Genomic DNA, 25,478 nt, shown 5'->3' with positions numbered 1-25,478 from the left:
GAAGCCAAGTAAATTAAAGACCCGTAATAATAAAAAAGAAAAAGCAATATAATTAATTTGATTTACATTCACATATAATCATTCACTGTATTTCTCTATAGTTTTGTATCCTTGCAAACTATCATTGCTTATTCCATGTCCATATGTTACTTGTTCTTTCAACTTTTTACTCTCTCTCACTTTGAGAATTTCATTAGTTCCAGCCAGCTACAATTTTCACAATTTTCTTATCCCTCTCACTATTATATTCACTATTATATCTTTTGTGATTCAATACAGGATTAGACTACCACAAAGTACTTCTTTTTTCATACTGGCCACTAAGTTTTATACTTGATCCATATTTATTCGGCACCCATTCATTCTTGACTCTATTTCTTCTTGACCTACCATAGGATAACTCTATGTAAGTACCATATTCCTACTAGATTCAACTTACTTTTATATTCTGCTTCATGCTTCCACGCAACTATCTTATACATAGCTTTTTTTTTCATTCTTTCAACAAATATTTGTTTCTTGCTAACAGACTACATGCCATCTACTGCTGTTGGAATTTCTTAAATTTTCTCCATTCATTTCAACCTCTTTACAATACAATACAATACAATACAATACAATACAATACAATATAATACAATACAATACAATACAATACAATACAATAGCAGAGTTGGAAGGGATCTTGGAGGTCTTCTAGTCCAACCCCCTGCCTAGGCAGGAAACCCTATACCGTTTCAGACAAATGGCTATCCAGCATCTTTAGTAAACATTCTGCTGAGGAACACAAATTTATCTATTTGCTAAAGTCTTTTTGCCCTTTATATATGAATAACCATTCAATTTTTCCTGTAGTCTAATTGCTGCCTCTGTATTTTTTGACCGTGAAGGATGCAATATCCAGTTCGTGTACAGATTTTTAGCCACTCTGTTAAGACAGAACATTGCCTGGAGTATATCATCATGGAATTTATTAAACTAAATTTATTTAAACTTAATTTAAAACCAAATTTGTATATCAGTGATTGCATGACCTCTGTAGATAAATAATTTTTTAAAAAAAATATTTTTCCCTGTCAAACATAACCTCTTTGCAACACAGTACATTAATTTTGATATGCATGCTTCCCATTGCATTATACAGGCCATCTAACATTCACTGCAAATCATTTGGGTCCTTAGACCATAACATGGTACTTTTGTATTGCATACAAAAGTGCAGTATATGCATATTGTTACTAACAACTTACTTCTACTATCACCACAAGGATTCCTTGCACGTTTACTCATAAATACATCATTGTCATGCCCCTGACTTTGCAATGTACCATTTGCTGAGTATTTATTGTCATGCATCCTTTTTTCCATAATATACTGTGCTTATCACACTAAGCAGCCAACCTCCATCTGTATATTTATGCAAAACAATTCCATAATTCAAGCCTATTGTGCTTTCTCTAAAGGAATAAATACACAATAAACTTTCTCACATTTTTAGATTTCTTACTAATTTGCTGAAGTGCAAAAGTCTGGTCTGCATACCCTTTGCCTGGCATAAAGCTGCACTGCTCTTCCCAGCTTTTGCTGTCACCTCTTGTCCTCTTTCAGTCAGAAGTCTGCCAAGCCTTTCCCCAGGCACACTTCAACCAATCCTCCTGCAATGTTTGCATTCACTTTTCCTACCATCCGGTTTCTATCAGGAAACAGTGTCATTCTAGCAATAGTCAGGCATGTGGTCTTCGCCCGCATGTTAAACAAGTCTCTTAGTCTCCATAAGCCCCTCCATAATCAGGCTGGCAATTAACAGACAGGCAGATTGTCTATGATGAGCATTCCCCACCCCCCTACTCTGTGTGAGATATCTGGCTTACCACCTCCGGTGACGGAGACAGGCTTCTTGCACTCACGGTCTGAGGTACACTGGTATCGAAGATTATTCTAAAAAGGGAAGACAAAGGGAAGGGAAGAAAGCATGGGAAGCAGAAATTACTGGTCCGCTTTCAGGTTCCCCACCACCCCAATTAATGTATATATTATGAGGCAAGAAGGGAGAAGCACACTGTTTTGGAAGTCAAAAGTCCACCACTTAATTTTAGCTCGGTGGGAAACATACCCAGTGCATGCAAAATGTTCCCACGTGAGACTTTCACTTCTTCAGGTATATGGCTGTTAGAAACCTCTGTCTGGAATGCCAGAAAGCTGCTACCTTATTATTAAAAATAAGGCAGCTTGCTATAATGCAGCTTCACTCAAGTCAGGGATCTCTGCAGCTTTCTATAAACAATCCCTTGCCGACATGAAACAAAACACTAAAGTTTTGAGTCTTCTACCTGTTATTTGGAAACGGCTCAAAGTCTGCGCAAAGCAGAAGACAGCTACAATCACCCCTAGCTCCCAATCTCTGGTTTAATCTCACTTCCTACCCTCTCAGTTTAGTAACATACCTCAGGGCAGAAGCCTTGCACCTGGTTCTCCGTCACAATGAGTTTGGTAATGATGACAAAGACTGATGTCCCCTGCCAGGTAGACGGATCCAAAAGATGTAGGCAGAAGAGGGGGGAAGAAATAGTATGTCAAATATCTTGAATGTAAGAGCACAGAGAAGGCATGTCAACTCCTGGTTAGTTCTATCTGCCTGCTCATCTAGAGGGGATCATAATAGACCCACCAGCCTCATAACTAAGATTTAGAATTAGAATTTTTTTTTGGGGGGGGGAGGGAAGCAAAATGTATTTAATAATAAAAAAGTTCAACAGTGAATAGGATTATCAATAGAGATATGAGCTCTCCTTTACTCGATGTTCTCTAGCAAAGACCACAGCTTGAGAATCATTTCTCTGAGATACTGAAGTTTGGATGCTTTCACTGAAGAGAAGCTTAGACTCAATGTCCTACATGGAATTCTGTGATTCTATCCAGTGGTGGGATTCAATTTTTTTTACTATCAATTCTGTGGGTGTGGCTTAGTGGGCGTGGCATGGCTTCATGGGTTTGGTTTGGTGGGTGTGCCAGGCGAAGGATACTGCAAAATCTCTGCTCCCTCCTCACTCCAGGGGAAGGTTACTGCAAAATCCCCATTTCGTCTTAATCAGCTGGGACTCGGGAGGCAGAGAATAGATGTGGCGGGGCCAGTCAGAGGTGGTATTTACCAGTTCTCCGAATTACCCAAATTTACGCTACCGGTTCTCCAGAACTGGTCAGAACCTGCTGAATACCACCTCTGATTTTATCTCCACAAATCAGTGGTGGGATTCAAATAATTTAACAACCGGTTCCCTGCCCTAATGACTATCTGGGTAGGTGGGGCTCGGCGGTCATGTGACCGGGTAGGCTTGGCCAACTCAAGGTCACTCAGGTCGATGGGGGCTTTGCCTTAGCTGTTACAATGTAATAAGGGTTAACCGGAGAGGCAGTTTCTGTAAGCAGGTCAATAAAGATTAGGCTAGAAACAACACTAGAATGTTTCCTTCCTGCCTTCTTTACAGGATTAGCCCTGTAAAGTGGAAAAAAACAAAAGATTTGTTCTCTGAACTACTTAGAAAGTTACCAACCAGTTCTCCTGAATAGGTGAGAACTGGATGAATCCCACCACTACCACAAATGTCCATATTATCCCCCCAATATTTTTCAACATTGAAACATAAGAAGGAACATTTCTAAGATACACCACGTTCCTAACCTTGCTTGAGTCATTTCCATATTGCAACAGGAAGCTTTTCTTTTCTTTATTGCACTCCTGCAAAATGTTTCACAATGTTACAAGTGTGCACAAAGAAAAACTTCCGATTTCCTAACACGTATTTCATGTGCTCCAGAAGCTGAGACCTATTATAGTTCCTGACAATGAACTGGCCAAAGCAAGAAGAGGAGATGGAAGAACAGCTTCCATCGGGATAGCTAGGAGTCAGAATGCTGGATTATGACTATCAATGGATCCTAGCCTTAATTAGAGGAATCCTTTTTCTTAATTCCACGAGTTAGGAAACCTTTGGCTATTAGATAATCTTTGCAGTTGATTACTACGGTAGCTAATCTTATGCCTATCCTACTGAATTAAATGGGATTTATTCCCAGGCAATTGGGAAATTGTGATTGGTCTGCAGTGAGAATTACCTTTCAGGAAAGAAGACATCCAGAATTGTTCATTGGGTCCTTTATGAACTTGCACTTAACAAAAATCAGCAATTATTTTATTGTCAGTCTCTTAAATTATTCAGCTGGTTCTGCAGTTTACCCTCAGCTGCTACTTCATTTGCCATTTTCTTCTTATTCTATTGTCTAAATGCATCCGTGTTGTTCAGGGAACAGTGTCTTTCCTAATAAGAGATCTGGCATTGGTTTCACATACAATAACTGAATTAACATAAATTTCTGTGATTTCAGAAAAAAAGTACAATACCAGCTCTTTCCCCCAAATCTGCAACAAATGTGTTGAAAGAAGAACAAGGAAGGGTTTGTGTGGCAGTTAGATACTAGACAGTGTTCCTGGATTGGTCAACTTGTGGGAGGATTGACTAGCTCAAAGAGGAGATCAGGCCAAGCTCCAAGCAGGGAAGCAACAATTCTACTAGCAGTTGGGAATCCAGTGCAGAGGGGAAGGGTAGGGTGAAAAAAAGGCCAGGTGGTGACTACAATCACACAATTGAGACCCTGTTTATTTTTATGTGCAAGAAATGCAAGACACCTTGATTCTTTGGACATACCCCTCTCCTCTGCAAACACCCATGGGAAAAGGATGAAGCCGTTGGTTATGTTGAACCCGCCTCATTCATTACTATAGATGTGATTCAGGATTGGGCTGGAAAAATAATGAGTTGACATTTTGTTCTTGTCTTCAGTTAGCAGTCGTTCTAATTATGCCACAATTTTTGAATATATATTTCCCTCTTTGTAGTTAAGCAAGACTGTCAGTGTTCTTTGTGAATATGTTCCCGTTTTGCACTTTTCAGCAATCAAAATGAATAAATGAAGATACGTTCTCTAACTTTTAGAAAAACAAGTGGGATTTGCAACCCCATGCAGCATGAAAAATTTGTTAGGCATTCTCTATTCTTGTTCTCTTTCCCCAACCCACTCACCCATCCCTTTTCTTTTGAACAGGGACTAGTTTTGTGCATTGTACAAAATTGTTTGTTTACCTATGGCTAATTCAATAAATTGTAATTAGGTTGCAACAGCATGCTAAGCCATAAAACATGGTTTAGAAATCACAACAGCTAAACCGAGCCTAGAGAGATACCATTATGAGTCAGTTCACTATAAGAACTCCTTATTAGAGTATTTATTCCCTAGTACAATGATGGCGAATGTTTTTCTGCTCAGGTGTCAAAAGGGCCTGCATGCGTGCCCACACCCATAATGCAATGCCCTCCCCAGTGCATGCACACACAACCCCCCCCCCATAGTCCCCCCTTGCACATGCGCACAGGCCTCACTGAAGCCTCCGGACTTCCAGTAGCCCTATTGGGTCGTTTTTCATCAGGAACGAACTTCAGATAGGCCCGTTGGGCCCATTTTTCATCATCCACAGGCCCTGGAGGCTTTCCTGAAGCCCGGGAAGGGTGAAAACAGCCTCCCACCACCACCCGGAATGCCAAAAATCAGCTGGCCAGCTGGCCAATATAATTGGTATTATATTGCATTTCCCCTTATTTTGGTGGTCGATAGGTGCAACCTAAGGAGCCTGTGTAATTGGTTCTTTGTTGTGATGGTAGTACAGGTAGTCCTTGACTTATGACCACAATTGAGCCCAAAATTTCTGTTGCTAAGTGAAACATTTGTTAAGTGAGTTTCTCTTCATTTTGTGACTTATCTTGCCACAGTTGTTTAGTTAATTGCTGCAGTTGTTAAGTTAGTAACATGATTGTTAAGTGAATCGGGTTTCCCCATTGACTCTGCTTGTAAGAATTTTGCAAAAGGCAATGACATGAGCCTGGGACACTGCAACATTAATAAATATGAACCAGCCGTCAAAGATCTGAATTTTGATTGGATGATCACAGGGATGCTGCAATGGTTGTAAGTGTGAAAAATGGTCCTAGGTCACTTCTTCAGTGCCGCTGTAAATTCAAACGGTCACTGAATGGCCTGTGATAAGTCATGGACTACCTGTATAAGCAAAACATTGTGCTAGTTATCAAGCAACATAGATTCCCTCCCTTGAAATTCTCACATAATGCTCCTGCCGCAAATATGGGTACTTGTAGAGGGAGAGAAACAAATGAAAAGCCACACATTTGCAATATTATCATCTTGCTAATGCCAGGAATGAAATACCCGGATTAAATGTCATGATATTAATAAGTACGTGTGAGATTTGTGGAATGAGGTTATTATCATTCTGCTGTCATCATGCTTTATTATGGAACCTGTTACCCCTGCAATTGCATCGTTCTAGAATATGACAGAGATTTTTAAAGACATTAAAATAATAGAACACCATTACTGTGTTGAGCTTCCTCGATTGGCTGCTGTATAAGCTGCAAAAACACTCAAGCTATTAATGGGGCACCGCTTGTGGTGCATTGCACACCAGACTGAAACCAGTTTGGTTAGCTGATTGCCCTTGGCCCAAATGAGGGTCCCATTCATTTTTACACCATCTGCTGTTTAAGCTCACCTCTCCTTTCTTCTGCCTTTCTCATGGCTTATTTGACAACATATGAAACCAGATGGCTACTGTTATTAGCAGTTGGTTATGGAATTTCCTATCCCAGAAAACTTTAGCCCTCCCGCACAACACATATTCCCAAACGGGGCAAAGAAAAAATAGGAGTTGCCCAACTGAGTGAAGCAGAGGAACCAGATCCTGGATTACCAGTAGTCACTTAATGAACTATGCCTTGATGGTGGAGTTATTTGGGAATACGATGTGTTTTATTACATGCTTTTAGACTTATTTGAAACAACTGGTTTTGAAGGATGTCAATCTGTCTAATCTATCACTGAGCAAACAATCTTATGATGCTTAGACACCACACCAAGCTATAATGTAGTTTGTTTAATTTGGGTTTAACTCAATGTATGAACTCAGACATGGGAAATTGTGTTTTCCAAGTTTTAATTTTTGCTAATATTGTTTTTTTATTGTCTCGTTGTGTTGTGAATTGGGTGGATACACACACAGGTTATATCTATCGTTTTATTTCACTAAAATTGCTGTGCTTTTTGTCCTATTTTTCAAGGGCAGATTGCATTCCTGCATCAAGGAGGCACTTACATTATTGTTTTTAATAGCCATGGAAATAATGAAGTAATGTAATAAAATTAACAGACGGGGCAGGGAAGAATTTTCACTTGGTTTTCTCCCATTTTGGCAGCATGTGTGCGTTTGTGTGGGAGGTGGGATTTTACTTTTATAGATGTGTTAAGCTGATCAGAGGCTTCGCATGCTGATTTCCCTTTGTTTCCCACAGGAAAATCATTCTGCAGCTGATATTTGGTGGCATGATCCTGGGGGAGTTCTATGGACCCCCAAATGTGACGAAGGCTGCCTGTGGCCTATACTAAAGTTACAGGGCTTAGCGGAGGAGATATTGAAGGCTGCTGTTTGAAGGGGCTGGTGAACATTCTCCAAGAGTAGCCTTGCTCATTTATTTTTATTTGTATTTTGCAGCAAACATAATCTTGTGAGTCTCTCTGCTATCCCTACCCGCTTGGACAGCATTACCTGTGGAGGTGTGACGTAATCTGCTGTATCCATAATGCGGTTGCTGTAGTTGCCAAACCCCTTCACTTTTGTCACGACAGATGATTCAATGGAGGTGTCCCTTATCTGGTAGGCCTTCTCATGCAGGAACACCCACCTGTGGAAAAAAGATCTTTCAATACTCTTCTATGACTAATGGAAGGTACAACTTCTGTCCAGTTCCCATTGGTGTTGAATTGCAGAGCATACTGTCCCCCTTGCCTGAAGCTAATCTGTTGGGCACTTCAGTTCAGCTGCATTCAGAAGTCCACAGACCTCCGCTGCGTTATAGGACAATGCAACAGGGCAAAAACCCTGCTCTAATTATTATGAGCAGCCTTCATGAAATGGCTCCTTAGACAAACAGGATCTGTAGCTTCTCACCCTTCTCCTTGGCTTTGATTGACCACTCTAGCTGTTCTCAATTAATAGCCTCTTGATGGCATCCTCTGCTCACTAGCTTCCATCATGGCTTATTTGGACCTATTTTAATTGTGGCCAACTCATTTATCTACTGCAGGGGTGTCAAACTTGCAGCTTGCAGGCCAGATGCGTCACGTGCCAGCTACACCCACCCCCGGCTTAGCAAAGGGGGGGGGGGAAGTTGCGATACGTCATGGCAACGTGATGCCCTAAGTTTAACACCCCTGATCTAGTGCAGTGTTTCTCAATCTTGGCAACATTAAGACATGTGAACTTCAATTTCCGGAGGAACACTGATCTGGAAATATCATTTTGATGGAACATATCCTAGGTTTCATTAAGGTATTATGTCTCCCAACCCTTCATACAGCATTAATAATGATGAAATGCCTTTTGCTTTCAATTTTTATCTGCTAAGATGTTTTAGACATCTATGACCTGACTGCTGTAAGCCCACTCTTGTCTAATTTCAGGAAACTAGCATTCAAGAGTAAACTAGATTCATCCTGGTTTGTAATTCAGCCACCAAGCAAGCCTATACAAAATCTTGTTTTGTTGTAATATAGGTAAATTGATTCTACCATTAGACTGATAGACTATCACCTAGAATTGGCCATTAAAGGATGTTAAAATTACACTTTTGTTAATCTAATCAGGCCTTTCTGCACATTCACCCTAATTCTTGATGCGCAGTGCCCTCTAGCGTACAGAAATAACTTAGTTTATTACCACAATTCATTGGGCTCAATTAAAAACTCAGCATTGATTTCCACAAGAACAAGCACATGGAGATTGTCAGCATTGATAAAATTATCCCTTGAACTCAGGTACTGAAGAGTAAGCTCCCCTGGTTTTAATTAAACTTACTTCTGACTAAGAACAGGCGTTTAGGAATGGAAAGTGTAACATGATTAACCAAATTGCAGATTATAGAAGCAACCCTCTGATAATTAGTCTGATTTCTCACAGGCAACGGGGTGCATTGTGCTGATAATGTATAAGCATTTAGGACATGTTTTTTTAATGGAATGTGAGATGTCTAATTCTGATTCCGTCACTTCCTCTGGCAGAGCATTCCAATTGCCAATTATTTCTTCTATGAAATATTTATATCAAACTCCTAATTCAAATGCTTCATTCTCACTGCTGGATTTCACTCTGCCTGTCTAGATTTAAAAACAAAAAACAAAAAAAACTATGAGACGTCTTGCAGAACTTGTGAGGAAATGTAGTTGATGCTATCCAGTTTGCATTGGAAGAATTTTTGAGCATCGTAAGAGGGAACAAAATCCCCATGAAGTATCAGATACCATACATTCAAGGCTGGAAGACCACTAATGGAACAAATTCAATTACAGCCTTTTTTTTTCTTCCTACCTCCAGATCCACCGAGAACTTGGTAAAATGCTAAACACCATTAACCATAATTATCTTGAAATCAAGCTACCCTTTCAGCTAAATGTTCCTGCGTTTACTACTCTCTTTGGTCATCATGGGAGAACATAATCCATATAGGCCATACCTTTTCTTATTCCAATTAATGCTTATCATTTAGTTGCTGATATGCTAATTTTTGTCTTCATGGGCAAGGTAGTTAAATGCCAAGAAAAAAAAGGAAAGATGAAAAACATGACAATAGTTTGAGCTTTATTTACACTACGCCATTTTCTAGCTAATGATTTATATAGGGCTTTTTCATAGCTGTGTGAAAGTACTTCCCTCCAAATTTCAGTAGTGAAATTCATTTTTTTTTTACTACTGGTTCTGTGGACGTGGTTTGGTGGGCATGGTGCGGCTTGGTGGGCGTGGCAGGGGAAAGATACTGCAACATCTCCATTCCCACCCCACTCTGGGGCCAGAGGTGGCATTTGTCAGTTCTCCAAATACTCAAAATTTCTGCTACTGGTTCTCCGGACTACTTAAAATTTCTCCAGAACCTGTTGGATTTCACCCTGCCTTCAACCCTTGAAGTGACTGGAAACTCTGCCAGTCTACTTTGCCTTGTCCCACCACTGAAGCCTATTCAGTAACTAGTCAGGAAATGGTTGTGTCCCTGCAGAGAAATCCTCCCAGCAAGTATTGCCAGTAGGCAGGCAGAAGTGTCTCTTGTGTTAGATGTTAGATGTTGTGTTAGAAGTGTTAAGATTTTAATGTAATTGGACCCCACATGTATACTGTTTTTTTTCTTATATTTTCATTACTACTATTATTTTTCTTTAAAAATAGGATATGTTAAGCATATTGACATGTAGCGGAAATACACCAAGGAGAGGAGGAGTGGGAAATAGAAGGGAGAAGAAAGATGGGAAGAGAAGGATAGGAGAGAGGGTAAGGGGGGAAGACGAGAAGGATAAGGAGGAGTGGATTGTAGAGAGAGGAGCAGTAGAAAGGGAGGGGAAGTAGAGTAGAAAAGGATGATGGAGGGAAAATAGAAAGTTGGAGGGTGGTAGAAGAAAGAGGTGTATGGAGAGCAGAAGAGCTATAATGGGTTTTTACTTTTTTGGGCATTGTTGACAAGAGAAACTGATGTAATTATTATTTAATACTATATGATTTGGGCTATGTATAGTATACATGTGAGTGTGTGTTATGAAAATGGAAATGGAAATAAAAAATATTCATTAGAAGTGTCAACCAACTGCTGCCCTTGATATGAGATTGGGGTTGTAAGGAAGTGAGCATTGCTCTGGTTTTATGCAATGTGGTTCCCAAAAGAGCTTTTTAGATTCTTTTGGGGACTTTGGTTTTAACACTGTTCTGGAATAGTGCTCTATCACAAATTCTGGAGCAGCACCATTCTTGAACAGCATTACATCTGAGTTTATAAATAGCCCAAAACTGGCTAACTGGCAAGTTGAGAGGTGTAGTGGGAAGGAGTATTGGGTGGGATGAGGAAGGGCTGGTGGTAAATTGCAGTGGCAAAGAAATGCAGAGTGCTTTTTAAAAAAAAAGATGGGGAGAGAAACCGAGGTTGAGGTACCATAATGGCAATTCTCATCAAGATGACTTGGGTGTACTAGTGTTTGTGTTTTACATTTAAATGTAAATTGGTTCTTCCTTTCCCCTTTGGAACCAAAGGTGATGGAGTGGGGAGGAGTTCCCTACAGTAATGGATTTTAATCAGGGAGGGGAAGAATTTTAGAGAGTTTCCTAATTGATTAGAGTAAATGCTCAAGAGAGTGAAGTTGGCTGGGAACAGCATCCCCTTGTTTACCAGCCAAGATATTGCAGTACTAATGATTGCTCTGGTCAGTTATTCCACTTGACAAACTCATCAGCATACAATGTCTTGTTTTCCTTTTGTTTATTTCTTTAAAGATGGCTTTACTGTTCTTTCAAAATCTCAGCTCCTGAACACATTATCACTAGCATTGTCAATGAAGCATCTGAGATTGTGTCAAGACTTTATTTAGTATGTATTTATTTGTTAAATATATTTGTTGCCTGTCTCACTGTGGGGCCACTCTAGGTGGCTCATGATAATAAAAAGGAAGGAAAAGAAAGGAATGCAAACAAAACAGAGGTAAAATAATAGAACCATAAAATAAGCAATGAAAAAGGCACACCATGAGAATACATCACTATGATAAGCAAAAAGATGGATGGGTGGAAAGCTGAGAGCAAGGGGGAAGAGAGGTGGAGTCATCAATCCAGCAGCCACCTCCAGTGTGGAACTCACCCTTTTGGTCCCCAGGACAACCAGCAGAGCCAAGTCTGCAAGTCTTTTGTCAGAAGAGGGAAAACACTACTTTTCAACTGGAACAGCTAAAGCTAAGCATAAACTGCTTTTCTTTTCTAGTGAGCAAGGATTGAGGCATGACGTTTAGCTCAATCGGTGAAATATCTTCATGCAGTGGCTAGAAGAATATGGGGAGAAGCCTAGAGCACATCAATCCAGACTGCATTGATCTAATGGGAGCTGCCCTTGAAGAATATCCAGAAGCTTCCATTGGTGCAAAATGCCGTAGCACGGGCAGTTATGCCGGCACCTAGATGTGTGTATGTTACACACCTGCTCCATGATCTGCATAGGTTACCAATTTGCTTCTGATTCCAAGATTCTGATGGTTACCTATAAAGCCCTTTGGGCTGGGTTATTTGAGAGATCACATTTCCCCAGTGACATCTACCCTTCCCATCAGGTTCTATACAAGAGACTTGTTTTGGGTCCCTCTACTAGAGAATGTCATTCGGCATTTATTTTGTTGTAAACTACTGAGAATCTGAATGATTTATTGGCATGCTATTGTTACTACTATTACAGGTTAATAACAAGATATATTACTGAGCATGCAAGGCACAAGCAAGGTATCCTTTTTGGCTCTTTCTCAACAACCTGGGGTCCTACAGAAGAACTCAACTATGACTCCTATCATTCAATTAGCAGATTTATCAGGGACGATGGGACTTAAAATTCATCCCCAAACTGGCATACATGTTCTAAACTCTCACATTAGGTTATCTTGATTTAAAGCTTTGGCATGGGGACAAAGATATAGATTTGTTTTTCTTGGGAAGAAACTGGTTTCTCTGGATATAGAGCCACGAGATAGAGAGGGCTGGGCATCTGGGTCATCAGATGCCTCACTCTTTACATTAGGGTTGTTAAACTCATTTTCATTGAGGGCATTCAGGGTTGTGTTTGACTTGGGGGGCGTGGCCAGCTCAATGTCATTGTGGTAGCCTGAGCACTCTGCTCCCAAGCTCCATTTTCAGCTGTGACGGCCTTCTGCAACCCTCTGTAGATTGTAGATTGTAGAAGTTTATTTATATGCTGCCCTTTTCCCTGGGGGGACTCAGGGCGGCTCACAACCCAAGGGGGAGGGGGAGACAAACTTTTAACATCACTCTGCCAGTGAAAGTGGAGCTCAGGAGACAATGTGCGGCCCTCCCGAGCTCCATTTTTGCTGGCAGAGGCACAACGGGCTGGTCCCTCGTTGTTTCCAGGGAGGCCCTGCAGGCCAGATTCAGGCACTCCTCAGGCAGTATCCAGCCTGCGAGTTTGACATCCTTACATTATTCCTCAGTCCTCTTGTTTTTGTTTGTTTTTAATATTTAGCTCATATTAATATCTAGTGTTTGATTTCACACCGTAACAGTTATAACACTGATTCTATAAAAAATGGAAGCTGAACAACTGCCCCCCCCGCCCCCGGTAAAACCAAATGATCTGGCTTCTTCCAATGTTCTGCAGTCCAGTCAGTGTCAAGCACCAGATGCCAGAGGCAAATATTCTCTGAGGCTTAGAGCTGAACTAAAGAGCATTTCCAGATGACCCACCTTTCCATCTCACGGCATCCCAACACAGACATGCCTGGGATTGATCCAAGGGGGTTTGATTGTTTGTGAATCTATTAACCAGGTGAAGTGAGCAGAGGGAAATTGACTAGAAACTCACCAGGCCTAATTAGCAATAGACAGTAATTGGAAATAGTCTGTTCTGAGATGGCTAGAGAGAAAAAAACTGGTTAATAGGGAATGAACATGTCACGCTATTTGTGGTTGTTCTTGTGTGGTTAGTTGATTTTTAAAAAAAGAGCAACTGCTTTGAAATAAAAAGATTCTTGTTCTCAGAAATAACAGACATATATTGGGATTTCATGCAGGTTCATGATTTTGTTTGGTCACCAGTATGTTCATCTCACAATGAAATTGAAACTGATTGTTTTCTAGCCACCCCTAACTCTATCAAGATTAGCTCCTTCTGAATCAAGAGACTTCTCAGTCTGGCTTACTCTATGAATGATGGGTTGTGGTGGCAGATACTATCCCAATTCTACATGAGTTCATACAAGGGTCTGCATAGAATCCGTAATTATGTTTTTCAATATGGGTTGGTAACAACTTTGGGCTACAAATCCAATCCCAATCTTATTTTTGCAGCCCCCAGAACTGTGCTGCTGAAAGTCAGCAGCAAAATGACAATTTTTCAGCATTGCAGTTTTTTAAATTTTTATTTACAAGCAAAACAAAGCCATTTAAATTACAAAATAGGTGTATTTAGCCTTGGGAGACTTGATGTACCTGACTTCTATAAACACTCTAATATTTCTAAGAGTGCAGAGGGACCCCCAGATCAGCATTACCTATTCCTCAGAAACAGCATATAATAAGAAAAAAAAATATAGAGTTCCCCTCCAGGTGAAGAAAAGTGCTATCCTCTTTTATAGCTACAAGTTAGGCTATACATTTCTTTGAGCAGGAGCCAATTCTCCGGTGCTTTACTGAATAATAAGATAGTATTGTTTTCTCCATGCAATTCAAAATTCTGCAAAATGTACTTTCTGGCACCGCAGACGGAGACATGTTTCCAACACAGTGCATCCCCTTTTCAAGGTTTTCAGTTAGACATAAGTGTGTACTTCTCTGCTTTCATTACTTCTCGTATGGGGCAAACCAGGATGACTTTTCCTGTTTGTGTAGCTGTAGGAACTTATCACCCAGCCCCCTCCCAGAAAAATGAAATATCCTAGAAAATATTGAAAAGGCAGAATATTTCTCTGGATGTGAAAAGGAAGAAACATGTTTTAAAAGACAGAATAGCTCCCTGTAGCTTCCTGCCCATCCCCACTTTGTCAATGGGCCATTAAGAAGGCCAAGCTAGTCCACTTTACATAATAAAGAGTTCTCCCCTTCAGTTCCAGGGGATGAGATTAAGGCATGATAATATTGGACCTTTACCCAACTCGCCACATGGCATCGGAGAATTCAACCAAACCTGGATTCAAAACACAGCCTAGAGAGTTGCCCTGCATGGCCCCATGGGAGTCTTACAACCAATCAGAATTCAAGATCAAAGGCCAGAGGGGGATAAAACCAGGAACTTTCACCATCTCAGTCCTTTCTTCTCTTTTCTCCACCAACATTGAAGCATGTGATCATCTTTTCAGTTCAGGACTCAAGCCATGTGGTCCTGTCCACCATTAAAACCATATTTCCAAGCAGCCTCCATGTCTCCAGTGTCTTTTTCCCCACTTGGAGCCGAACGCAGAAAGACATTTCTTTCATCACAGCAATGTTGTGCGATACTCAACTATCATTGGATTTACAAGGAACACTTGGGGCAAGGAGCATCTGTGTACAATTACAATTATTATGCCAACTACAAAATAAAATATAAAATAAACTATAAAATAGGAAGTTCAACCTATTTTCCAAAGCACCAGAAGCAAGACAAGAAGCAATAGGTGGAAACTGAACAAAGAGAGAAGCAACCTAGAACTAAGGAGAAACTTCCTGACAGTAAGAACAATTAACCAGTGGAACAGTTTGCCTTCAGAAATTTTGGGTGCTCCAACACCAGAAAGGTTTTTTAGTACATATTAAGTTTTTTTTATTTTCCATTTTCATTGTGCTTTTAAACACCAGAAGTTTTTAAAGAAGATATTTGTCTAAATAGTATAAGGTCTCCTGCTTGAGCAGGGGGTTGGACTAGAAGACCTTCAACATCCCTTCTAACTCCATTTGGTTAATACAAGTGCTACCTTTCCTAAGATGTATTTGGTGACTGTTTCTTTACATCTTCTCAATTTCTCACAATAATGCACTTCCCCTAAGGCTACTCTTGAAGGTTGTCCTGAAACTGGACCTGGTATAAAACACAATAGCTGGATTGCTAACCACTAAGTATAGGGATTATATGATACCTATAGTGAGATAATCAACACTGGTAACTACAGTAATTGTTTACCAACATCCATCTGAGGCAGCGGTGGGATTCAAAATATTTTACTACCAGTTCTATGGGTGTGACTTGGTGGGCGTAGCAGGGGAAGGCTACTGCAAAATCCCCATTCCCTCCTGATCAGCTGGGACTCAGGAGGCAGAGCATAGATGGGGGCGGGGCCAGTCACAGGTAGTATTTACCAGTTCTCCGAAGTACTCAAAATTTCCGCTACCGGTTCTCCAGAACTGGTCAGAACCTGCTGAATACCACTGACCTTCAAAGATGGTCTGATTCTCCAAGGCAGTGTTTCTCAATCATGGCAATGCGTGGGTTCTCAATCATGGCAATGCGTGGGTTTCAACATCCAGAATTTCCCAGTCAGAAAATGCCCATGTCTTAAAATTGAGAAGGGGCAGCTTTCCTATTACAAAAGTTCTTTAGAGCTGTAGAAGAGGACCTTCTGAAGATGCCTCTGCTGTCAGAGTCTGGGTGTTTTTTCTTCTTCCAGCAAGTGGTAAAGAGCCTTTCCTGTGTGGCTATTCCCTAGATATGGAATGCATTCCCTCAGGGCCTGCATTTGGCCTCCTCTCTCTCTCTTTGCACTCAGAAAATCTGTAAAGACGCTTCTCTTTCACTAGGCTTTTAATAGCGGAATTATTTTAGTGCCTATTTTAGTGTCAGTTTTGGACAGTATTTTTAGCCTGTTATATTTTTGTGTGTTAGCTTTTGTGAATTGCTTTTAATACTTAGCAGGCTGGAAAGATAGAAAATCCACCCATCCATCCCTCCCATATAAAGAACACAATAGAATAAAATCAGTGAATTATCTGAACTAGTGGAGGTGATTTTGGGTGCGTTTATATTCATTCTCCAGATCAGTTGACTAATATAGCAATCGTTGGATTTGGGCTGTTGTTTTGCTCTTCTTCCAAAATATAATGGATGCATTTAAGCCTTTTGGTTCGGAAAAGCAGAATGATATGGGTAACTGAATTCCAATATAAAAGCCTAGGCAAAGCTAAGGAGCAGCGAGAAGTCTCCAAGGGGAGCAGGAGCGGGAAAGTAGGCCAACTGAATGAAAATGCCAAGACAGAATAAGCAGCATAGCAAAACAAAGCTCCAGCACACATCACTTTCTAGATATAAGAGCAGAGAGAATGTCACATTGCAAGCAGCAATCCTCTTCATGTCGTTGGAGATGGCATGAGTTATAACTGGGGAGCTGGCGTTATAACCCATCATTATACAGAGGGCACCAGGCTGGAAAAAGAGAGATCTGTTGCTAATCCAAAACTCTGTCACAGTAATGAAGCAAGATGATTGTGCTGCTTGTCACTTGAGTGGTTTCAACTTTTGAAGTCTCTGGTTGACTTTACAATGCTGACAAAAAAAAAACAACCCAAAAAATCATTTTAACCAGGACTTTTCTGTGGATATTTATGGGTTTGTGTGTGCGTGAGAGAGAGGAAAGTCTCCTTTTATCCATGACCAATTATTGCAATTCAAGCATTTGAAAAATGCACTTAAAAATTCCACACATAGAAAGACAATTTTATCCAGTTATGACGAGCAGCCTCCTCGTTTGCATCCTGAGCAAATGCTAATGCATTCAATGGAACTTGACACACATAGGTAGGAATGTCTCCTAAATCCAGTGACGTGCGGTGAAGCTTCTGGCTGGTGAGGCAAAAAGAAAGAAAGCAGTCCCCCCACCCCGCAGCAGGCTGGAGCGAGAGCCGCGGTCTCCCAGCCAGCAGCTCCAGGAGGAAACGGCAAAGAGGGGTGGGGGTGGGGGTGTTCCAAGAAGCCCCCTCCCCTTTTGGCATTCCGCAAGGCCTGCCGGAGCTCTGGGAGAAAGCGGTGGGAGCGGAATGCTGTCCTCTATTGCCGGAAAGTCCGGCGAGGGAAGCGGGGCTCGTGGAGACTCGCTCGCAGTCGGCTTCTCTGGAGCGGAGGAGGGGGCGATAGAAGCGGAGCGGATCCTCTTGCCGCTGCGATCTGCTCCGTTTCTATCACCACCCCCCTCCGCTCCAGAGAAGCCGGCTGCGAGCGAGTCTCCACAAGCCCCACTTCCCTCGCCGGACTTTCCGGCAATAGAGGACAGCATTCCGCTCCTGCCGCTTTCTCCCAGAGCTCCGGCAGGCCTTGCGGAGTGCCAAAAGGGGAGGGGGCTTCTTGGAACACCCCCACCCCTCTTCGCCGTTTCCTCCTGGAGCTGCTGGCTGGGAGACAGAACCAGGGCTGCAAACATCCTCCCCACCCCTCTTCGCCTTTCGCCTCCGCGGTTCCTCCTCGCCCCCGACCTCCTCCATCCCCAAGTCTGTGTCCGCCAGGCATCTCACGTTTATGCCCGCCATAAACGCGAGATGCCTGGCGGACACAGCGGGGGGGACGGAGGAGGTGGAGGGGGGCGAGGTGGCAGCCGGCGAAGAAAGGGGAGAGGAGGAGGAGGAAAGGAAGAGGGGAGCAGGATGGGGGGGAGAGGGCTGCCCCTCTCTTCTCAAACAAACAAGGCTCCCCTCCCTGCGTCTGCTCCTTCCCTCTCTTCTCAAGCAAACTCTCTCTCAAATTGAGTGAAGTTAAGAAACACACACACACGCACACACACACACACACACACACACAGAGACAATAAAAACAAATGACAATTACTTAAATTACAAATAAATTGAATTCCTCCCCCCTGCCTCCTCCCTCTGACAAACATACCTTCCAGCTACACCAAAATTCCAGATTCGGTCTAGCTAGGCTCCAGGGCCAGGCAGGCTAGGATAGTGGCTCCTAGAGCCACCACGTGCCCTCTGCAGGAAGAGGCCCGAGAACTATGGGCCTCATTTGCATACTAATTTTTTTTGCTTTTTAACCCTTGGTTAACCCTTAAAAGGCAAAAAAAAAAAATCCTTATTCAAAGGAGGCCCCAAGTTCTCTGGCCTCCTCCTATACTTAAACACTATGTACACTTCAAATCACTGTGAGTTGAAGTCTGGTAGCAACTAGCTTGGCCTTAATTATTTTAGAAAAAATCTTTAAAATTCCTTCCTTTTCCTGAGGAGACTGGTGAGGCCTCACCTCCCCTGCCTCTAGTGAGTGCACATCCCTGCCTAAATCACACTGAAACCAATGGAAGAAACTATTAATAATTGAAGCCTTGTTGCTTTCAATGGGAGATGCAGGATAATGTTGCCTCTTGACTCAGAAGTGATTCACCCTATGATTAATGAGTCTTACGGGTAGCCCTTGGTGGGTGTGGCATGGCTTGGTGGGCGTGGCTTGGTGGGTGTGGCAGGGGAAGGATACTGTAAAATCTCCATTCCTTTTCCAGTCTCCACTCCAGGGGAAGGTTACTGCAAAATCCTCATTTCCTCCTGATCAGCTGGGACCTGGGAGAATAGATGGGGGTGGGGCCAGTCAGAGGTGGTAATTACTGGTTCTTCGAACTACTCAAAATTTCCGCTACCGATTCTCCAGAACTGGTCAGAACCTGCTGAATTCCACCTCTGATATACACCCCCCCCCCAAAAAAAAGTGCTTGTCACCTGGATTCAAGTTCTGATGGCTGCCCTCCCCCACGGTCATATGGCTACATTTTGGTGCTTAGCTACTGGCTTGCATTGATGGCCATTTGTAGCATCCCATGGTTACATGACCACTATTTATGACATTTTTGTTAGAAATCAGCATTTAGTTCTGGTTTTTGGCAAAAAAAAACCCACCATCCCATAGTGAAGAATAGGTTTGTTTAAAACCCATATTTTTCACTTTATAACCATTGCATTTGCTTTACGACCGCCACAAAAATGTCACAAAATCAGGTACAACCATGTGATGACCTGCTTCATGGCCGTCATGACTCATGATCCTAATTACAGGCTCAAATACAATTGTAAGTCAAGGAAGTAACTGTATTCTCTAATAATTATGCTCGGAATCTTAGCTACAAATATCTTTAGCTAGAATTGGGTCAAATGCATTTCCGGCAGTAGGAAATAATCTGCCTAAGAAGAACAAAATTGTTCATCATCTTGATAGACTCCAGGGAAAAGAGCAAGGTTTAATCATCTGGTTCTTGCCAGCAACACTGTATTTGAGCAGAACCAAATTCCCTTTTTGCAAGGGGGAGGGAGAATTGATAGGGGGTGCTGGCAAGGCTGAAGCGCCTGTTGTTGATAATGAAATTTTGTTTTAACAACTTTAAAGGGAAGAGGAAATCGACTGTGGCACTGAAACAGTGCTTGGAGGGAAGTGGATGATGGGACTCAGTGGTGGGTTCTGGATCCCATTCCAACCGGTATGTCTGGAACGGGCCGGCGGCATCCACATGAATGTGTGCACTGTGCACGCCCACGCATGCAGCAAGCATATGGGTGTTAGCGCCTCCCCGAGCCTCCATGATGCTCCAGCTGCTCAGCGGAGCGTAGTGCAGGCGCTGTGAATGCTGTGTGCATGCACGGAAGCGCCAAAGACTTAAAAGACCAGTAAGGAGCTTGGGCAGCTGGGTAGGCCCTCCGGAGCACTGTACCGGAACGGTATCCGGTGCTCCGGGCAGGCTCCGGTACGCCCATACCAGAGCAACCCACTACTGACAGGACTCCAGTTATTTCCTGCCATGAACCCCTTTTCCCATCCATATTCATCTGGAATAATGCCTAGGAAGGAAGTTTACACCAGGTAAGGGAGACAGACTCATCTTTCCTCTGACATGAATGCAGTTTCCACATATTGCATCAGTTCTACAGCTACTGACTCAGGGGTGAAATCAACTTACCTTTGCTATCGGTTTGCAAATGTGAGCGCGTGCATGTGCTCCTCCACCTTTGCACATGCACATTACCTTCCACACATGCGCAGAGCATAAAAAATGGGACATGATGACATCCTGGTGTGTGAGCGGAGCCTCCCGCCACCACCGCTACCGGTTCACCTGAACCGGATACAACCAGCTGAATAGCACCACTGTACTGACTGTATCACCCCTTTTACAATGCAGAAAGTGGCTTTTCACTTTGCTTATGTTATACTTCTGTAGCTACATGGCTTTTTCAGCCCACTTTACAGATCAGAAAGGCTGCAAACCTACAGCCAGCCTCTCTAATTACTGGGCCAAGATTTTTATTTTAACTTTAACTATAACTTAAGTTAAACTTCTGCAGAGGGATTTGCAAGACATTTTGAAGAATACTGTCTTTATCAGAAATATCATAATATTTTCACTTACGTGATGTGTTTTCCAGACCAATGCTTCCATTTGTTTTGAATTCATATTCTACCCTATAGCTCACTGAGCTATCTTTCTTTCTTTCCAACCAACCGTTATCTTGATTATATAGTCAATTCAAAAAGATTAAAATAATAAGGCTTATCATAAAATGGGAAACTTTAAAAACATGCTGCTAAATTGTTTCCAGTTCTCCAATAGGTCAACCTCACCTAAAGCTTTCTTCAGAGTAGACAACATGGAGATTTGAAGAATTTTTGCAATATTTGTTTTGTAGGTGAGACTGGAGGTTGGGGCGGGGAGGAAGAGGAAAGGGCTAATCCCCAGAGATGGGTTGCCAATTTTTTTACTACCGGTTTGGGCACCTTTGCACGTAAGCTTGCACTCGCGCTCACATGCGCATACAACACTTTTCCCACCACCGCTATGTGATCTGGGCCAAACCAGCAGCAACCCACCTCTGCTAATCAGCATCATGCCAAGAATATTTCCATATACAATGAGTCACCACTTAGATAAGCAAATAAATAGGAAAAATCAGCAGATCTGCTTCCTTATAGTATATCTCAGAATTTCCCTGCCTGCTGTGATCTCTCCAGCTTTCCTGTGCACCCATGTTGGAGTGGCTGCAAAACACTCTAGAAATAACCATAGCTGTCCCAGCTGCCAATCTCTATCATTCCTCAATTTTATCTGTTCTGGGTCATTGCAGAGAGTGCTGTCCAGATTGGTAACTGCTCCACTCATAACTGGAAGGTGATTAGGGTTTGTTTTTCCCACTGACCTTGCTGCCATCCCCTTGCCATACATCACTGGTAAATGGGGAAAATGTCCACCAATCAATGCCCTGCAGCAGGAATGGAGGAGAACTCACTTCAAGACTCTGCCTGGGCTTCTGTAGGTTCATTATCTGCCTCTCTTCTCACATCCTATTTGGGCATCTCTCAAGTTTAAGTAATATGGAATAATAAGAATAATATTAATGAATGTAGAAATCACCTCAGAAAGGAAGGAAGCAGATTGCTTGCAATGTTCGCCTAATTAAATAGATTTTGTAAAACAGGAGAAGTAAAACTGACTAGCCCACCTCTCTTACTTCATGGGAGGGGAAAGTGATTGATATTGAAAAATACAGGGAAAGCTGCAGATATGATACTAAAGCCCACTTTGACATCTCTCGTTATTTTCTGGGCACAACAAAAAATTAAAATGAGGTTGCTGCACTTTAAAATAAAGATATGCCTTCAACCACTACATTGTTAAAACAAAAGAGCACCCCCCTCTTCCTAGCACAGCATAGCATAGCATAACATGGCAAAACATAGCATTAGCATAGTTTTCACTTCCCTCTTTAAAAGCCTGGAGGGGAGGAGCCAACGTCGGAACAATACGGACGTGCGGTCTCGATGCTCCGAGACCGCAGCTGATACTTTTGCTGCTGGGTGGTCCAATTGGACCTAAACCATCCCGCAGAGATGGTGAACAGGAAGAATATGTCTTGCTGATCTCAGGGACATTGCAAAGTCCCTGATGGATCCAAGAGACGTTCTTCAACCCAGCGACAAAAAATCCAGCCATTAGGCTGATGAAGTCGGGGCGGCTCCAAAATGGAAGGATATGGAAAGAGAAAATGTTTCCAGCTGGTGAGGCACAACTTCAACAGCAGAAAGAAATTTTAAGCCTGCAAAAGATATTGTTAGAAATTCAGAAATTATCAAATACATTTGAGAGAACGGGGAAGAAGTTGGAAAACCTAGAGCATCTAACAGTAAAATATGATGAAGAAGTTGGAGATGTTTATCAAGTGGAAAAAGTGGAGGTTAGAATCTTAAAAACCAAAGAGGAAAATGACCATAAAGAAATTAAATCTGCTGATATCTATGGTGATTGGTTTGTGTCTGGAAATGGAAAGAGTGGAACACTGAAAGAGGAATTAAATGGAGGGGAACTCTACGCCAGATGGCAAGATACAGAAGAAGAAAAAACTAAAGTATTTATGAATTTAAAGAGAGAAATTTTATTAGCAACATCATTGATAACACCACTGGCAATTAAAGATAAGCTGATTAAGGAAACAGAAGAAGTGTATCGAAATTACATGAGAGACTTAATAAACAATGAGTTGCTAAGAGGAGTCCATACAAATTTGATTAAGGAGATGATTAGAGAACTGATACCACAAATGGCAGAAGACATGACACTGTTTTGCTACTGGAAAGATACAGGTTGATAGATGGAAGTGCATAATTTAAAACTAGTTAAACTTAGTGAAATTTAGTGACAATAAATATAGTCAAATAAATAATTGATAATGATAATAATATATACATATATATTGTTATGATAAGTAATAATTGAATATGAATATTTGAATGATACCCATGAAAGGAAGGTTAGAAATCTATTTGGTTATATATAAAGGCTAATAAAAAAGTTAAATTTAGTTACATTTTCATTATCAGGGGGAAAATGTTATGATACAGGATACAGTTAAATAAAGGAGGGATAATGATACAAAGGAAAATATATACGCATGTGTACAACATAAGGAAACTGGATGTAAATTGTAAGCAGTGATTTGGTAAGGAGGATTAGAAATTTTTGTTACTAGATATTATGGATATTTAGCTAGAATAGGCCATAAGAATTCAGTGTTATTGGAGGATTTTAGAAATAGCAAATGAAATGCCAGTATGTGGTTATGTTTTAAATCTTGATATATTTTATGATGAAGGACGTTTAAACAATTGTAGTCAGAAAATGGAGGTATGATGATGGTAATATGTATAAATATCTGAGCTAAAATACTTGAGTTAATATGAATTATGATTGATGACTGTGGAAGAGATGCACGAAGGTTTTTTGTAACCAACTGATACACTTTCTACAATATGTAAAAAAGGAAGATTTTATATGTTGTGTTTGTTTTGAAAATTAAAAATATTTTTTTATAAAAAAATAAAAAATAAAAGCCTGGAGGGAACTTGGTTTCAAGTGTACTGGAGAGAGAAGATAATGGATGTTAAAGGAACTCAGAAAATAAAGTGGGAATGGAATGGGGGAACATTAGGAAAGAAGGAGTTGTGATGGAATTTGACTAAGTGGCCAGGGTAGAGAGGATATAGCCTCAACTCCTGACATTCCCAAAATTTATCTGCAACCACATTGCAAATGTTGATTAACCTCACCTCCAAAATAAGGGATGACCTCGAAACTGTGATGGAGTATAGTGTTGGCTTGTAGGGTGAGGGAGAGTATTATTTTAAAACAGGCAACCTAATGATCATTTAAAGATGTTTTGTTCCATATTCAGTGATGATACAACCCGTGGAGCACATTGTTATAGTCTGAGTAAAATTGTATCATTGTAAGTGAAGGGAGGGTCTCCCTCTCCTATATATCCTTCTTATTGTTGGAAGAGGTGTTGTAATATATCACCTTTTCCAAACTCTGATGACTTATGTGTTCCAAATACTCCAGAAAATATCTACAACATTAAGATATATATATATATTTTACAGAAGAGTTACATGGACCACCAGGAGGTACCACATTACTAGTTTCATTTTTACTGGGACTTTTCAGATGCAAGTAGCATCTGAACCCTGAATATTATTCTATGTGGTTCAAGCCCTCTACACGAAATTGAACTCACATATATTCATATTTTAGATGACTGCATTACCTACAATGCATTGCCTTAGGAGTTTTCTTCATCCTGATATTCAGCAGCTGCAATAGCAATAGCAATAGCAGTAGACTTATATACCGCTTCATAGGCCTTTCAGGCCTCTCTAAGCGGTTTACAGAGAGTCAGCATATTGCCCCCAACAATCTGGGTCCTCATTTTACCCACCTCGGAAGGATGGAAGGCTGAGTCAACCCTGAGCCGGTGAGATTTGAACCGCTGAACTGCTGATCTAGCAGTAGCCTGCAGTGCTGCATTTAACCACTGCGCCACCTTGACTCTGCAGGCAGAGTTACCATCTATAATCTATTTGTAGACGTAATGAAACATTCTTTTGTTAACTTTCAGATTCTAAACAGACTTTACTAGGAAAGACTGAAGGATGTCTCAATTGATCCATAGCAGAAATTCAGATACCCATCTGAATGATTTACCATAGAATATCAAGTGTTTCAGATTCCCCTTTAAAAAATAAAAAAGCAATAACAAAATAGCACACATAGAAACTCACTCTAATATATTGAGCGTGCAGAAAATCCAAAGTACAAGGGAATTTGTGTGTGAGTGTTTGTGTGTGTGTGTTTGTGTTTGTCTGTGTGTGAAGAAAGATTCTGAGCTTTGTTCAATTGTGGCGCTCACAATAAATACTGAGGCACAGAATTGATCCAACCAAGCATGTAATTTTTGTCTTGGAAGCCAGCTAGTGGATTTTAGAACTTAGTAAAAGCCTGAGTAGATACAGTAAGCCAGTAATTTGCCCATCCCTGCTGTGAGATAGATTCAGAATGATGTTATCCTA

The 25,478-nt window shown here is 41.3% G+C and overlaps 1 protein-coding gene across 1 annotated transcript in view; it reads right to left on the bottom strand.

Moving 5' to 3' along the window:
* P2RX3 (purinergic receptor P2X 3) overlaps positions 1–25,478 on the bottom strand; it is a 40,483-nt gene that overhangs the window by 12,658 nt on the left and 2,347 nt on the right. Inside the window, exons 4-8 of the mRNA XM_032212332.1 lie at positions 20,341–20,422; positions 18,486–18,519; positions 7,670–7,805; positions 2,445–2,516; positions 1,872–1,938 (exon numbers count right to left, since the gene is read on the bottom strand). Coding sequence (XP_032068223.1) covers positions 1,872–1,938; positions 2,445–2,516; positions 7,670–7,805; positions 18,486–18,519; positions 20,341–20,422 — 391 coding nt within the window. The remainder of the gene's footprint in view (positions 1–1,871; positions 1,939–2,444; positions 2,517–7,669; positions 7,806–18,485; positions 18,520–20,340; positions 20,423–25,478) is intronic.

The sequence above is a fragment of the Thamnophis elegans genome, chromosome 1 (genome assembly GCF_009769535.1).
Source record: "Thamnophis elegans isolate rThaEle1 chromosome 1, rThaEle1.pri, whole genome shotgun sequence".
Taxonomy (NCBI): domain Eukaryota; kingdom Metazoa; phylum Chordata; class Lepidosauria; order Squamata; family Colubridae; genus Thamnophis; species Thamnophis elegans.
Note: the sequence above shows the minus strand (reverse complement) of the source record. Positions and strands in the feature narration are given on the sequence as shown.